At 51.1% G+C, this 17,039-nt stretch overlaps 1 protein-coding gene across 6 annotated transcripts in view; it reads right to left on the bottom strand.

The window, feature by feature from the left end:
* Nucleotides 1–17,039, bottom strand: part of AGAP1 (ArfGAP with GTPase domain, ankyrin repeat and PH domain 1) — a 320,698-nt gene that overhangs the window by 125,323 nt on the left and 178,336 nt on the right. For all 6 annotated transcript variants that reach the window (XM_071562998.1, XM_071562999.1, XM_071563000.1 and 3 more), the window contains exon 10: nucleotides 7,520–7,624. In XM_071562998.1, coding sequence (XP_071419099.1) covers nucleotides 7,520–7,624 — 105 coding nt within the window. The remainder of the gene's footprint in view (nucleotides 1–7,519; nucleotides 7,625–17,039) is intronic.

Here is a 17,039-nt window from a genome sequence, read left to right as displayed (position 1 = left end):
AAAGAAAGTTTATGGTTGCACCTCTGGATGACATTTTAAAGACTGTGTGCAGCGTGTTTTTTGAGAGCCAATTGCGGGGCTGTGGGCTGACCTACTGGACCCACAAAAGCCATTGTTCACCCTCAGCAACAACCAGCTCCTCTTCCCCCACCGGGAGCAGACCAGGAAGCGGATGGAGCCCTGACTTTTGTGCCTCTCTGTGGCAGTCAGACATTTTTATGGCCAAACGCCGTCTGGAAAAGATGCAAAACAAAATTGCTAAACTGCAAAAAGAAGAAAAGGAAGGGAGGGGGGAGAAGAAAAAAAACAAAAGGGCCCCTTCCCTTTGCTTATTGAGTTCAAAGGCATAACATGCAGCACCCTGCAGCAAATGGGAAGCTACACTAATTTTAAAGCCATAAAGCGCTGTAAAGTGCCCTGCGGGGCAGGCCGACACTGGAGTAGTTGCACCTAAATAAGCCACGGTTCATTTACTTCGCAGCTTAGCCTAATGCAATCATCGGCGGCTCCCTCGCCCAGAGTGGTGCGGGCGCAGCGCCGCGGCCGCCGGGCCGCACTCCCAGCCATGCGGGGGCCGCCGCAACGCCGCTCTTGATTAGAAAATTTTTCAGTTTTGACAAGCCCTTAATGAACATAAATCGCTCCTTGATTGGTTTCCATTTGGGGCCACAGGCACACCTCAGAAAAAACAAGTCTCCCAAGTGCTCGCCCTGCTCTGCCCAGGCAGGGCCCGAGCCCTGGACCAGGCACGGAGGAGCATCCCCGTCCCACGGTGCTGGAATGAGCCATCCTGGCACACAAACCTGGGGCACTGCCACTCACACAGGGCCATCCTGGCACACAAACCTGGGGCACTGCCACTCACACGGGGCACTGCCACTCACACGGGGCCATCCTGGCACACAAACCTGGGGCACTGCCACTCACACGGGGCACTGCCACTCACACGGGGCCATCCTGGCACACAAACCTGGGGCACTGCCACTCACACGGGGCACTGCCACTCACACGGGGCCATCCTGGCACACAAACACGGGGCACTGCCACTCACACGGGGCACTGCCACTCACACAGGGCCATCCTGGCACACAAACACGGGGATACTGCCACTCACACAGGGCCCTGCCACTCACACAGGGCCATCCTGGCACACAAACACGGGGCACTGCCACTCACACAGGGCCATCCTGGCACACAAACACGGGGATACTGCCACTCACACAGGGTCATCCTGGCACACAAACACGGGGTACTGTCACTCACACGGGGCACTGCCACTCACACAGGGCCATCCTGGCACACAAACACGGGGCACTGCCACTCACACGGGGCACTGCCACTCACACGGGGCCATCCTGACACACAAACACGGGGCACTGCCACTCACACAGAGCCATCCTGGCACACAAACACGGGGCACTGCCACTTACATGGGGCACTGCCACTCACACAGAGCCATCCTGGCACACAAACACGGGGCACTGCCACTCACACGGGGCCATCCTGGCACACAAACACGGGGCACTGCCACTCACACGGGGCCATCCTGGCACACAAACCTGGGGCACTGCCACTCACACGGGGCCATCCTGGCACACAGAGCACTGCCACTCACACAGAACCATCCCCTGCACACAAACACGGGGCACTGCCACTCACACAGAGCCATCCCCTGCACACAGGGCACTGCCACTCACACAGGGCCATCCTGGCACCCAAACCTGGGGCACTGCCACTCACACAGGGCCATCCCCTGCACACAAACACAGGACACTGCCACTCACACGGGGCACTGCCACTCACACGGGGCACTGCCACTCACACGGGGCCATCCTGGCACACAGGGCACTGCCACTCACACGGGGCCATCCTGGCACTCAAACATGTGGGCACTGCCACTCATACAGGGCCATCCTGGCACACAAACACGGGGCACTGCCACTCACTTTGGGCACTGCCACTCATACAGGGCCATCCTGGCACACAAAAACAGGGCACTGCCACTCATACAGGGCACTGCCACTCACACAGAGCCATCCCCTGCACACAGGGCACTGCCACTCACACAGGGCCATCCTGGCACACAAACACAGGGCACTGCCACTCATACAGGGCACTGCCACTCACACAGAGCCATCCCCTGCACACAGGGCACTGCCACTCACACAGGGCCATCCTGGCACACAAACACAGGGCACTGCCACTCATACAGGGCACTGCCACTCACACAGGGCCATCCTGGCACACAAACACAGGGCACTGCCACTCATACAGGGCACTGCCACTCACACAGGGCCATCCCCTGCACCCAAACACGGGCACTGCCACTCACACAGGGCCATCCTGGCACACAAACACAGGGCACTGCCACTCACACACAACACACAGGTCATCTTAAGGAAAGCAAGGAATTGTTATTTTCTGAGGAGAACAGAGGAATGAAAAGGCATCCTGGAAACCAGTGATCACCCTAAAGTGCTGTGTCCTGACAAAAAGAAGGTCATCACCAATCTGTTTTATTCACATTGGGAATCAAGAACACTAAATTTCAGTAATAAAAAGCATTGCCTGTATCTATACTGTGGTGTTAACCTGCTCCATCAGTGTTTCAGGGCCCGGGCATGAAGCCAGGACACCACCTTGAACACAACAGAAACAAACCACTGGTTTTCCCATAAATGCATCACTTATTTTCATAAAATTTTAAGAAAATTCTTGCCTCTGCACTTCACTTCTCAGCCAGCCTTTGTAAAGAGAGCTGCTGTAAAAGACAAACTGGAGTTTTACCATCCTGAGTAATTTATGAAGCATTTACACCCACAGCAGTTCACTCGGCTGGACAGGAAGCTCTGATTTTATAAACCCCCTGACTAATTAATAGCTCGGCTTTTGCCATTCAAATTGCAACCCATTCTGATGCTGAGAATGTTCCTTGACTTTGTGAAGAGAGAGCAGAGGGCTGTGATGCTGGAAGGCCTGTTTGCTCCAGGTCTGCAGGGCTGTGTCACCCCCCAAGGGCACAGACCCCGAGCAGTCAGAGATGGGCAGCACCAACCCTGTGAGGCTGAGCAAAGACAGGACCAGCTGCTGCTCCTGGGCAACCATGAGTGGCAAGACAGACTGGGAATGGGAGCAGGGATGGATGAAGCTTGCAGGCCCCTGCCAGCTCAGGAGATTCAGGGATCCCAAGACTTTCAGTTTTACATTTTTCTCCCAAATTATCTCCACTCCATTCCATCTTTCACATTAAGACAATAAAGAAGCTTTCCAGGAGGCTCCAAAGGGACTGAGCACTCTGTGCAGCTACACCACTTCAGAGAAGCCTCTTCTGCTGTTTTATGGTTGGTATCTTTACCCCCAAAGAAGTTACAGCAGCGTGATTAGCTCTTATTTTCTCCATAAAGGCTGGTTATCCTCTAGGCCACAAATTATATAGAAATACAACATGGAACAGCTAAGAAAGGAAAGCTCTGGGACATGTAATACTGTTAGAAAGGAGAATGTTGCTCTGAATGTGGCTCTGAGGAAAAGGCTTCCAGCAGGAATGCAGGTTGTGATGAGCAGCAAAACAGGGCACCATCTCATCACCATCTCAGTGAGCAGAAATTACCATCCAAACACTTTCTAACTGTTCCTATCATTCCCTTTGCTTATCTTAACCAATGTTTCAGGCATGTTAATAGATGTAATAGTAACCACAATAAAAACTTACACATGCTTCAGATTATCTTCATCAATACTCAAACTGCAGCTCTGCAGCATTTGATTTGCTTGCTGTTCTTTCAGGAGGCAGAGCTACATTTTATATTAAAAATGACACAGAATTATGGAATGGTTTGGGTTGGAAGGAATCTCAAAACCCATCTCATTCCACCCCGTGCCATGGGCAGGGACACCTCCCACCAGCCCAGGTTGCTCCAAGCCCTGTCCAGCCTGGCCTCAAACACCTCCTTTTGTCAGTCCAAGTCTGTGTTTAGCAAGGCTTGATTTGAGAATTAGCTGACAGGAAAGGCCAGTGAGATGAAGGCTAAAGGTGGCAGCAAAGTAAACACCAACCTTGCTGTGCAGATACAAGAGGCTGATGTACCAGGTGTGTTCTGGATGGGCATCACACCTTCCTGCTCCCCTATTCAGGAAGCTGCTCTTCCCCCAGGAGATGCCCCAGCACTGTGCTTTTTTTTTTTTGAAATCCAATCTAAACCAGACAATATATAAAAGGGGAAAACTGCCTTTACCAAAAAAAAGCTGTTTTCAGCCTTTTACCCCCCTTTCTTCTTTTCATACATGAGGGGCAGTGATGAATGATGAAGATACAAGAGCAGAAAATGGACATTCCCAGTGAAGCTTTGTCATCTCCTGCCCTGTGGCACGATGGCAACCTCTGGCAGATACAGTGGTGAGACATGCTCAGCTATTGATGGGGAGCAGCTCAATAAAGCAGCAGTGCTGCCCAGCAGGAATCCTGGGGAATCCATTCGGGAGCCCTCGCTCCTGGCACTGCCATTAAAAGCCCAGAGATGCCTCCACAGCCCCCGGGCCCTTTGGGGAGGCTCACGCGGAATTCATCGGCCAGAATTTGAGTCATCCCCTCCATGGCTCTGCTCAGGAGCCCAAGATGAATAGGGAGCTCTGGTGAACTTTGAAGCCTGAGGGTCAAAGTTCTCTCTCATTATCCCCACCATTTTCTGTCGGCACAGCTCCTCAGCCTCCCAAGGGACGGGAAGGTTTGAGGCTCTTGAAAAAACCTGACATGACCAAGTCAGGAAACAGTAGGGTGCTTATGTACATGTATTTTTCTTTTCCCGTTTTCCTCTCCCCCCACTTCCTTGAAAAGAAAGGAGAGGGATTGAGCTATTGTGTCAAACATCAGCCTGGTGGCATCAGCAGTGCCTCATTTAGCTGGCACAATGCGCCCTCTCTTCCACTGCTGCCCTGCCAAACAGCCCTGACCCTTCCAGGGATGCCTCCTCTGCAAGAAAGGGACTCATTTGATTTCTCACTCCCCAGCCCAAACCCTTTCATTCTGCAGCCAATCCTCTCAAGGAGGATGTCCCTCCTGAGTCCTGCATTACCCATTTTCTATGCCAAGAGCTCCCCTTCGTGCCTGAGGTGCCACTGAACGACCTGACAGAGACAACTGACCCACCTGTGGCCAAATCCAGCAACGTTTAATGCAGTGCTTGGTATCAGCCATTCGATGTTGCAATAGGTCCTTCCAATGCACGTGTCACGTTCTGACTCAAACCACAGACTGGACAGACCAAATTACCCTCTAAATTTACCTTTCCTGCCACCACCAGAGGCCAGCCCACTAAACGTTCACTCCAGAATTAAAATGGCAACATTTTGATTAACTGAAATGACCTGCCCATTTTAACAATCCAAATCTAAGTGCTCAGATTAGAGTCAAGCTTTACACATGTTTAGGAAACTGACTGCAAATGGGCAACAAAAGCTCTTTTCTTCACTGGTATTTAATGGGAAAGTTGGTAGGAATAAGGAATAATTCCTCAAAACAATGTAGGAAATAAGCCCAAACAGCACTACAAGCACAGTATTAAAAGTTCATCAGTGTCTTTGGCATTGCTGTGAAAACAAGCAACAAAAAGTTACCTATGAAAAACTTGCAAAACCAAACCAGAAGCACATTATCAGAGTCCTGTTTGGGGGGAGAAAAACCATTCACCTGGCAATACCCGAGAGGAAATGGTGACACTCCTGCACACAAAGTTCAGCACAACTGCAGGGGAGTGACCCCGAGTGAACACCTCTGGTTCTGCCCCAACCCTGCCCGAGCCAGCACGGAGCACACGGAGCTCTGCACCTCCTTCGTGGGGAGGGCACGGAGGGAAACAATTACAGCCCAGTAATTACTTCTGCTTTAAATGATTCTCCCTCACCTCCGATGGGTTTACCTCTAATCTCAAAGTAATTACGTGTAACCTCCATGGATTCCCACTCCAGGGAGACGCTGCAGCTCCAGGGCAGCCTGTGGAGTTCTCCATTGTCTGCAAGAGCAATGAACAACTCCCACTGCACAGCCCTGCCAGAACAATGGAGCCCCTGCCCAGCGCCAGGGAGGGGCACACACTGCACCTCTCCTTGCTCTGTGACCCAGAGTGGCCAGCACAAGCCAAGGGAACTCTGGTGGGAGCTCCCCCAAAGGACACAGCACCTCTGCTTCCCTCCTGGCAGCAACACCAGCACACAGTTGGGTGCTCCAGGACCGCTTTACAGCACAATTACCCAAACTGGGAGGCACTAAGAGTGGCCAAACCACACAGAGAGACTTGAACTGCATCCCATAAAGGAGCAGGGAAAACCTTGCTCCAAACACAGGGGCTGAGGGACAAGGGTGCTGATGGAAAGCAGCAATGCCTTGAAGCTGCCTGTCATCTCATTTACTCATTTACTGAATCACTTTTAAGAGACACGCACGTAACATCAGAAACTGGAGCAAAGCATTATTGTGGCAGGACCTGAGACTATGAAATCCTGTGTCAAGCCAGAGGAAGTGCTACTATTCCACAGCCAGGGAACAGCAAGTTGGCACAAGCACAGCGCCCGCGTGCCAGACATGTAGACGTGACACCTGGAGAATGGCTGAGTGGTGGCTCTGGCAGTGCAGGGTGACTGCTTGGACTTGATGACCTCAGAGGTCTTTTCCAACCTAAACGAGCCTGTGCTTCCATGCTCCTCAGACACCACCCTGCCAAAGCAGAAGTTTCCTGCCAGTTGCACATGCAGGTCTGTAACTCTCAGAGCTTACAGAAAATGCATCGGATCCAAACCCTGACTTTCACTCTTTAATGGAAAATTACCTGGGAGCTCAAAGTGTCACCAATAGGCTTAAAAACAACTGGGCCTACAAGTGTTACAAGTGGCCTCCCTCCGGATTGCATATATGGGATGATGATGATGATGATAGGATACAAGACTAGATAGGTTATAAAGACCTTGGTGAGGGTCACTCCATGGTTTTTGGGGTGGCTAATCCTGAGTCAGATCACTGTGCTCCTTCCATTCCCCAATCCATGCCCAGGGATTGTGACACGGGCACTGAGGGGGACAGACAGCATCCTTGGGACAAAACCAGGTGCCTCATCATGGAAAAGCTGTGTAAAACACGTTGCATTAGCCATGCCATTTCCAAAAGGCTGCTCAGAACTACTCCTGAATAAACCACAATCACTGCACACTGACAAAGCCCTCTCCTCAGTCCTTACTACACCTAGAAACTTCTTCTTATATAAGGATTCTGTTTTTTAATCCTGGGATCAACCACAAGTCCATAAAACAACCAGCAGAAATTAAAAACAAACTGCTCCAGCTGCCTCTTGGGAAGTCCCACTCCCAGGGGATCCAGCCCACACTCAGACTTGCTCCAGGGAGTTTCATTTCAGATTATGGTGCTTTGAGAGTGAGGGGAATGAAGAGAGAGAGAGAAGCTGCTCTGCCCAAGGGGCTGAACAACCCCAGGCTGGCAGTGCCCGCTGAGCCCCCAGCTCGCCGTACTCACGTGCAGACTGGGGTGGTAGGTCAGCACCCCGTTGTCACACAGCGTCACGTATTTCTTCTTCCACTCCTTGTTCAGTGACTTGCCACTCCTTTTCAGCAGCATACCCTGAGAGGGGAGAGAGGAAAGGTTAGATACCCTCTGGCCAATGCACTCGTATGTAAAACACAAAAAGAGAAAGAATTGCCAGCATTTTCAGATGCATTTTCTCTTGCAAGTTACTCTTTCTCCCCTGCCCCTCCCATGATGTGCCTTCTGCCCAGTGGCACCTTCACTGTTTGCAGTTTGGGAGGAAACACCGTCCAACACCAGTTCCTAAGGAATCACATGGCACTCTGGTTATTCAGAAAGTCTTGCTGGGATGTCCAGGGAGACACTGTGGACAGTACCTACCACAGGGGTGCACCAGGGCCAGAGATCAAAGCAGACACTTACATCCATTTCATTAAATCATAACCAGGAATCTAAACCAACACAAACTTCAGCTCTCAAATCCCCATAAAACGGGCTTTTCCCTCCTCATTTCCGAAGGCAATTAAAATGAAGGGAAATCAGAACACAGAAAGATGCCCTACAAAGCACGGGGCTTCCAACAGCCACGGAGCTGCTCTTGTTACAGCAGGTTAAAGCCCCGACAGCAAGTTCTGCTGCTGGTCTCCCCATTAAACCTGCAGCTTTATGAAGTCTCTGCAGAGCCAATCCCAAAGCCAGGAGGGGACACAGGCCAACTCTGCCCAAGCAGGAGTCCTCCAGAGCAGCAGAATTCCAGATCAAGTGCCTCACCACTCTCCACACGGCCTGACAACTCTGCAGGGGTGATCCCAGCGGCAAAGCCCCATTCACAGCTTCTGGCCATGAACTTGGGCACAGCCTTGGCAAGGAGCCCTTCCCAACCCACCTCACAGATGGGACAGTGGAGCCCTTCCCAACCCAGCCCACGGATGGGACAGTGGAGCCCTTCCCAACCCACCTCACGGATGGGACAGTGGAGCCCTTCCCAACCCACCTCACGGATGGGACAGTGGAGCCCTTCCCAACCCACCTCACGGATGGGACAGTGGAGCCCTTCCCAACCCAGCCCACGGATGGGACAGTGGAGCGCTTCCCAACCCACCCCACGGATGGGACAGTGGAGCGCTTCCCAACCCACCTCACGGATGGTACAGTGGAGCCCTTCCCAACCCAGCCCACGGATGGGACAGTGGAGCCCTTCCCAACCCAGCCCACGGATGGGACAGTGGAGCCCTTCCCAACCCAGCCCACGGATGGGACAGTGGAGCCCTTCCCAACCCAGCCCACGGATGGGACAGTGGAGCCCTTCCCAACCCAGCCCACGGATGGGACAGTGGAGCCCTTCCCAACCCAGCCCACGGATGGGACAGTGGAGCCCTTCCCAACCCAGCCCACGGATGGGACAGTGGAGCCCTTCCCAACCCAGCCCACGGATGGGACAGTGGAGCCCTTCCCAACCCAGCCCACGGATGGGACAGTGGAGCCCTTGCCAATGGATGGGACCGTGCAGAGCAGCTCATGCTGGATGTGACCCCCACAGCGCCAGCCCCTCCCAGCCCCTGCGTCTGTGCCTCCCTCAGCTGTTCCCTGCCACAACTCCAACTTTTCCCAGGAGAAGGGGCTCCTGCACTGCCCCCCCAGCCCTCCCGCCAGCGGCACAGCCCAATTACCGCCTGCCAGCGGCTCCAGACGTTGTTTGCTCTGCTGGGAAATGAAAGCCGTGCCTGCCTTTGACGCTGCTGTTTGTCTATGGGAGGTGAGCTGTGGCTTCACCTCTCCCACCTTTCACAGCTCACCTGCAGCACGTTCGCTGCGCTCAGGGGACCCAGCTCTAGTTAGTGCTGCACCGTGGGGATCAAAAATTACAGCTCCCTGCACTGGTTTGTTCTTCAGACCTTTTAATGGGGAAAAAGCACTAAGGAACACAATGGTGATCTTTCCTCCTCCCCCCTTTGCCTTCTCTTTTTTTGAAGTTTTGAAGAAAGTTAAATTTATATACTTCACACCTTTCAGCTGTCCCTTTTCTATACACACAACATGTAATTACTTCCATAATTATCAGTTCATGCCAATTATAAACTCACTAAATAAGGAAAATCTACCACAGCCAACGGGTTTTAGTACACAGAAGTTTTGCTACTAAGAGTGAATGATAACATTCTAGTTTTGGATCTAAACGAAGAAAATTATTCAAAATGAGGTTTCACCACACTTTTAAAGTGAATTCTGTGCTTTGATGTAAAAAAAAAAACCCAAATCTGCAAAACCTTGCTCAGCATTGGGGATGAATGATGTACCTATCTGTGTGCCTAACTAACAAACCAGACTTCCCAACCCATGTTCTTCAGGCATTCCTTTGGCAAACACAATCACTTTCACATTATGTGAGAAATAAAAGTATCTGAAGGTAGCTGGGGAATAAACTGCTCTGAACACAAGGACTTGGTGCTATAAAGCCAAGCAGCCCATATAAACCACATTTTTCTCCTCAAGGCCACCAATTTGTGGTAATTTTATAGAATGATCTGGAAAAATGGTCTTAGAATCAGAGTTTAGATCAGTTATAAGTGCACTTTACCATTAACTAAATTAAAAAAAAAATAAATGGCCCTGGTATGACAAGAAATGTTACTTTAAACTAGCAAAAGCCCTTCCCTTCAGTCACATTATGTCCATGTTTGAGTCACATCAGATGCTGTGCCTGGCAACGAGTTCCAGGGGATCCCACTGACTCTGGTACCCTGAGGGAGTTCAGAGGCACCTCAGGCACATCCCAGGCACCTCCAAACAGTCCTCACACACAGAGCACACACCGCAGAGTCACCTTTAGTCCCCAAGCTGTGCCATAAGCAACCAAGTCAATCTTCTGCTTCCAAATGACCATATCTTTTTGGTCTAAATATTTTCTGCCTCAAATTATTATTAATTGATAACATCATTCTTATTAATTTGTATGAAACCTTTAATTCTTACAGTCCTACATCTGCAGTTGGGCGTAGCTGAGCCAAAGCCTCCAGACGCAACACTGGGAATTTAACACCTCCAATTTCCACACAAACTGGGAACAATTTCACACTTCGAATCACTTTTTTTTCTCTATTTTTTTTACCACCTTTTCTCCAAAATTGCAATTCTGTGTCTAAGGGAGGAATGACTTCCCCCACCATGCTCCTCCAGCCTGTACTTTTCAGGAGCCAGAGGAAAAGGGCTCCAACTGGAGTGCACAGACCTCCCTCCCTGGGGTTTGCTGGAGGAACACAAAGCAAACAGAGGAGCTGCCTGGACGTACCAGCAGCTCTTTATTAGTAATGTCTGTGCTACGTCTACTCCCAGGAGGTCATTGCAAGCCAAAAGCAATGTTAAGTGTACAAGCTTTAAATAACTTACAAAGTTAATGTAATGAATGTAAGTGTGATCTGAAATCCATCACTCAGTGGCTCGCTGTAGCCTCAAGCTGTGATAAAACACCACTCATAAATTTATATTAAAACTCTGTTCGATAGCAATTATTTACCAACAAAGATTTATTGATTGCATTTGCTGTTAGAGGCTGGGGCCTTAACTGAGTCAATCAGCTTATGCTGCTGAGCTCCAGGGCACCAGGGCAGCTCCACAGTGCCGGCAGCTCCGCGTGCAGCGGATGGAGAGCGCCAGAGCCAGGGAGAGGGCAGGGCAGGGGGAAGAAAAACCAACAGCCCTGGCTACGGGGAGGGAGCACCACGTACAGGATACCCAGTGCACCTGAACAGGCAGAGACTGGGGAAACCTGGCTGTGCAGAGCCTTCCTGTGAGCTCCAAACCTGGCTGTGCAGAGCCTTCCTGTGAGCTCCAAACCCGGCTGTGCAGAGCCCTCCTGTGAGCTCCAGACCTGGCTGTGCAGAGCCTTCCTGTGAGCTCCAGACCTGGCTGTGCAGAGCCCTCCTGTGAGCTCCAAACCCAGCTGTGCAGAGCCCTCCTGTGAGCTCCAGACCTGGCTGTGCAGAGCCCTCCTGTGAGCTCCAAACCCAGCTGTGCAGAGCCTTCCTGTGAGCTCCAGACCCGGCTGTGCAGAGCCCACCTGTGAGCTCCAGACCTGGCTGTGCAGAGCCTTCCTGTGAGCTCCAGACCTGGCTGTGCAGAGCCTTCCTGTGAGCTCCAGACCTGGCTGTGCAGAGCACTCCTGTGAGCTCCAAACTTGGCTGTGCAGACCCTTCCTGTGAGCTCCAAACCTGGCTGTGCAGAGCCCTCCTGTGAGCTCCAGACCTGGCTGTTCCAGAGCTTTCCTGTGAGCTCCAGACCTGGCTGTGCAGAGCCTTCCTGTGAGCTCCAGACCTGGCTGTTCCAGACCCTTCCTGTGAGCTTCAGACTTGGCTGTGCAGAGCCTTCCTGTGAGCTTCAGACCTGGCTGTTCCAGAGCTTTCCTGTGAGCTCCAAACCTGGCTGCTCCAAAGCCTTCCCTCCAAACCTGAGTGTATTCCAGAGCGTTCCCTCCAGACCCAGCTGCTCCAAAGGTTTCCCTCCAGTCCCGACTGTTCCAGAGCCTTCCCTCCAAACCTGCCTGCTTCAGATCCTTCCTGTGAGCTCCAAACCTGCCAACTTAACCCACCAACCAGGACCAACAGGGAAACAGCTGCCCATGAGTTCTGTGGGTTTTAAACACCGAACTACCAGTGTCTCAAAAAGTGACCTCTCGAGGGTTCCTGATGCTGCAGCAAAGATTCTGGCAGGTGAGTCTTAAAAATGGCCGTTCAAGGCAGCAGAGCCCAGACTGGGCCCTTCTGGAAAAGGAGATACAGTGTCCCCAGGGTGGGGAGCTGGAGCCTTTAGGGCCCCATCCAACCCAAATCATACACAACTCTACTTTGGTTTCTGATTTCTTTCACAAGGTCATCTCACTGCCATGACTGGTGTGAACTCCCCCCAGCCCCTCATTCCCTCCCCTCCCTGATTTCAGCCCACCCTGTGCTGTTCCCCTGCCCTGCTGCTGTTCTGACACAATGGAACAATCTCACACTTAGTCCCTAACAGTGTAAATTCCTAATTTTCCACACAGGTCTGTAGTTCTCACAGCCATGATTAGCAGCTGGCACTGCTAGGAATTTTCTAGAAATCACATGCATCCTGTTCACAAAAGAAAAACTCCCGGTCATCAGAAAAATCCTCAGAGAAGTCCCAAAGGCAGCATCACAAACTACCTGTTACATGCAAATTGAGGACAACAAAACACTTCCTTTGAATGTATGAACATGGGGAACAAATGTTGGTGAATCCTCCAGGATTGCATGACCAGCCCACTCTCCACAGTCTGTCCAGCACCACTGGCACCAGCACAGCTCGTCCTACTAACAAATGAGAGATAACTCTGAATTGTTATTTCTTGCTTCCAGAAGGTTTAACTCTAGCAGGTTTCCAGTATTAGAGTCCACTTAAGCTTCTGGCACTCATATCATCACATCACAGAACCCCAGAATGTCTGGGCTGGAAAGGACCACAAAACTGGGCCGGCTCTGAAGAGATCTGAGAACAGAAGATCCCAAACATTCTCCAACTTCAGTATCTAACAACAACATTTCACAAAGCTCCCCAAACCCCCCAAATATTCTCACTGCATTCAGGCACAAGGAAAAACCATCTCCATCTTCCCTCAGAGCTGGCACTGGCAGCAGCAGCAGCAATTTCCTACAGAGCAGAGATGCTTCCACACAGAGGAAACTATGCAAATTTATGTTATGCACCTTTAGGATAAAATGAAATCAGAACATTGCACCCAATTCTCTCCTAACATTCCCTAAACACAAGGCAGTAACTCGGCACAGTGGGTAATTACTCCATGAATGGTTACCTAATGCTGAGGCTGATCAGCCACGATTTCCATCTGGAGACAAAGAGCAGAGAGGATCTAACATCTGACTTGGAGCAAAAGATAATGGCTTTGCTTAAACTTGAAGGCCAATCAACCTCCAACTCGTTATTTTCCAAGCTCTCTGCACACAAGCTATGAAGGAAAATTAGAAAGATGTACTGAAAAAATGCCAGTGCTGATGAAGCAAGTCTTACAGTTCATCACAGCCCCAGCAATGAAGACTGTCACCTCCAGCAAAGGACAGCTACCCATTTCCTGCAAGGAACATCAGCACTAGGGACATGGCATACAGGAAGAACAAACTTAGTGCTCATTGTTAATGTGCTTTTAATTTTAATCAGAAAATCCCAGACTGGTTTGGGTTGGAGGGGATGTTTAAGATCACCCAGTGCCACCCCCTGCCATGGGCAGGGACACCTCCCATCAGCCCAGGTTGCTCCAAGCCCTGTCCAACCTGGCCTTGAATTGCTCCAAGTTCCTCCAACAGGCAGCAAATGACTCTAAGGGAAGTTCTCACAACAGTCATGGCAAAAGACAAGGTGGTACAGGCAGCTGAAGGACAGAGATGCTCAGCATGGGAGGAGACACAGAATCACAGACTATCCTGAGCTGGTAGTGACCCCCAAGGGTCACTGAGTGCAGCTCCTGGCCCTGCACAGGACAGCCCAACAATCCCACTGAGTTCTGCTCCAACTGGCAGCTTTGGGAATGGGGCACTCTGTCCTCAGCCCTGCTTTGTGACTAACAGGGGACTTTCCCCATGAGCAGCACATCACAAGCTCTCCAGTCACCTGTACGCCCTTCCTGTGGTGCTGAACAGGTATTTAAAGGGCTGGCACATCTCTCCACCTAACTCTGGCTCACCACTCTGAGCAGGGCAGAGCACCCAGAGAGTCACAGCATCTTCCTGCCTTGCAGTGGTTCCTGCCGGCATTGCCTTCCAAGGCTTATTCTGCTTATCCTGGACTGCTAAAAAAAGTGGGAAAAAAAATCCCAACCCTCACTACTCAGCAGGAGAGGGTTTATTAACCCCTTGGCACTGGTTTTCCAACACCAGTGTCAGTGCTGATGTGAGGGCACTGCCATGCAGATCTCCAGTGTTGGGGGCACAGGATGCCAAGGGCCCCGACAGCCACAACGAGCCCAGTGGCCACACCACGCACAGACCCTGCTCCTGAGACTGATTCCAGGGGGAATCTGGGAAGCAGATTCAGTGGGATCAAACATGACTGTGTGGCACAGCTAATTTGGGGAAGGCTCTGGGAGTGGGATGGCTCGTGGCAGGGGAAAGGGCTGAAGGGTCAGGCACGAAAAGGAAGCACCAAAACATTTATTTCCCTTTAGAAACAAACTGAGTGTTGGGTGGGTGATACAGGATAAGGAATTATGGTGCAGACATTACAACTTCTAGGGAGACAATCTGCCTTCCATTCCCTGAAATTCCCTTTATCACATTCCATATGAAGTAGGGATTTGGAGGTGGGGGGGAAAGGAAGGGGAGAAAAGCCGTGAAAAGCTTAAAACCCAATTTTAACTTTCTCTCCTGACACTATAGTGTTTCCATAGAAACATCAGGAAGACCACTTAAGAGCAGCTTTTTTTTGTAGCCATGTTTGGCACCATACCCCTCCCCTGGACAACCTATTATTTCACAAATGGATGCTTCTCGCAGCTTGTTCTGTGCAGGCTCCGATGAAGGGGGGAAAGAAAAAGAACCCTGGATCTTTAACCAGTTCCCTTGTGGCCCCCTCCCTTTTTTGTTGGTAATATTTCTGTCATTCTGCCGGGGTACACGGCACAAAGGGTTCCCCTTTAATTGAGCTGTCAGCATCTCCGACAATCCCGTAGCCCCGCGATTATGCACGGCGGGGTTAGGACACACTTGTTATTGTGGTGCCCTATTTGCTGCCCCCGCGCCCCCCCCCGGGTCACTCACCCACGCGACCTTCCTGTCATTAGCCGTGTCTATTCCTACCTCACCGCTGCGAAAATCACACGAGCCCCGGCTTCAAAGCCCCTGCCAGCACTGAATTCGACCAGGAGCTAATCACCCACAAATCCAGCTCAAATGGCAATAATTGGCTAAACTGCTCACCTCTCCAGAGCTCAGCAGTAATTTGGGATAATAAAGAAAAGAATTATTCAGCTAACTGCCCTGAAATGTATGCTTTGTGACCGACACACTTCACATTTTAATAATGATGGACACAAAATCCAATTTAATACAGCAGCGACTGAATAACAAACCCAGGAACGCTGGCAGGGGAAAAAAAAAAGTGTGTGTGTGTGTGTTCCTTTTTTCCCCTTAAATTGTGTTCATGTTATTGTGCTGAAAGGATTCACACTTCATGTGGGGAAATTTTGGGACCAAAAAGGTCTTCGCCAACCACACTGTGCTCCAAAATGGGGTTTTTAAATTTACTTCTAATTGTTTTAAATCAAAAGGACTGTTCTGAAAGAAAAATTACTTTTGCTGAACAGTAATACCTCTAGTCCTCAAATTTTGGTAGGGGCAAGGTAAGAATTATCTTTTTTCCCCCTTCCAGTAGAAGGGCACCTTCTTAGTTATCCTGATTAACAGGATTGCCTCATTTTTCTTTACTTTTACACCTTGTCCTCTGGTGAAGGACCAGCAGCATCAGTGTCCCCACCACAGACACTGAACGGGTGGTGACACCCCATGATGGGACCAGCCTGCCAGGACACACTGAACTGGCTCCACACTGCAGAGGCCACAGAACCACGGAATGGGTGGGTGGGAAGGGACCTTAGATCCCATCCCATTCCAACCCCTGCCATGGGCAGGGACACCTCCCACTGGACCAAGCTGCTCAGGGCCTGCCATGATGATCCATCACTTCACCCACCCACCCCATCCTCTTTCCTCAAACCTCTCCTAGACCAGGAGAAAACAAGGAAAATACAGGAAATATTTGTGTTACTGGGTGCCCATTCACCCAGAGGAATAGGAATGGGATGATGACCCCTCACAGATCAGTTAATGAATGTTGAGCATTATCCTCTCGACATTAGCAGAAAAAAGTGTAAGGAACCCTCAAACATCCTGTGCTCAGTTTAACAGACTCACCTCACCTGCTGAGGGAAATGGCACACCTGGAATTAACCCCTTCCAGCCACAGGGCTGCTCCAGAGCTCAGGAACACCCAGCACACACACCCACAGACCCAGCAAGGGCACCGTCCCCCCACACCGGGCACCTTCCTGGGCAGGAACAGGGGGGTCTGGAGGAACCTGTGTCTGTGTCCTGCATTCCAAGTGCCCCACAGACCCAGGACAGGGGGGCTTGGGGGAACCTGTGTCTGTGTCCTGCATTCCAAGTGCTCCACAGACCCAGAACAGGGGGTTTGGGGGAACCTGTGTCTGTGTCCTGCATTCCAAGTGCCCCATAGACCCAAACAGGTGGGTTAGGGGGAACCTGTGTCTGTGTCCTGCATTCCAAGTGCCCCACAGACCCAAACAGGGGGTTTGGGGGAACCTGTGTCTGTGTCCTGCATTCCAAGTGCTCCACAGACCCAGAACAGGGGGGTTTGGGGGAACCTGTGTCTGTGTCCTGCATTCCAAGTGCCCCACAGACCCAAACAGGTGGGTTAGGGGGAACCTGTGTCTGTGTCCTGCATTCCAAGTGCCCCACAGACCCAAACAGGGGGT

This window comes from Pithys albifrons, chromosome 8, assembly GCF_047495875.1.
Source record: "Pithys albifrons albifrons isolate INPA30051 chromosome 8, PitAlb_v1, whole genome shotgun sequence".
NCBI classification, from domain to species: Eukaryota; Metazoa; Chordata; class Aves; order Passeriformes; family Thamnophilidae; genus Pithys; species Pithys albifrons.
The sequence above is the reverse complement of the archived record's forward strand: the minus strand, read 5'-3'. Positions and strand labels throughout refer to the sequence as shown.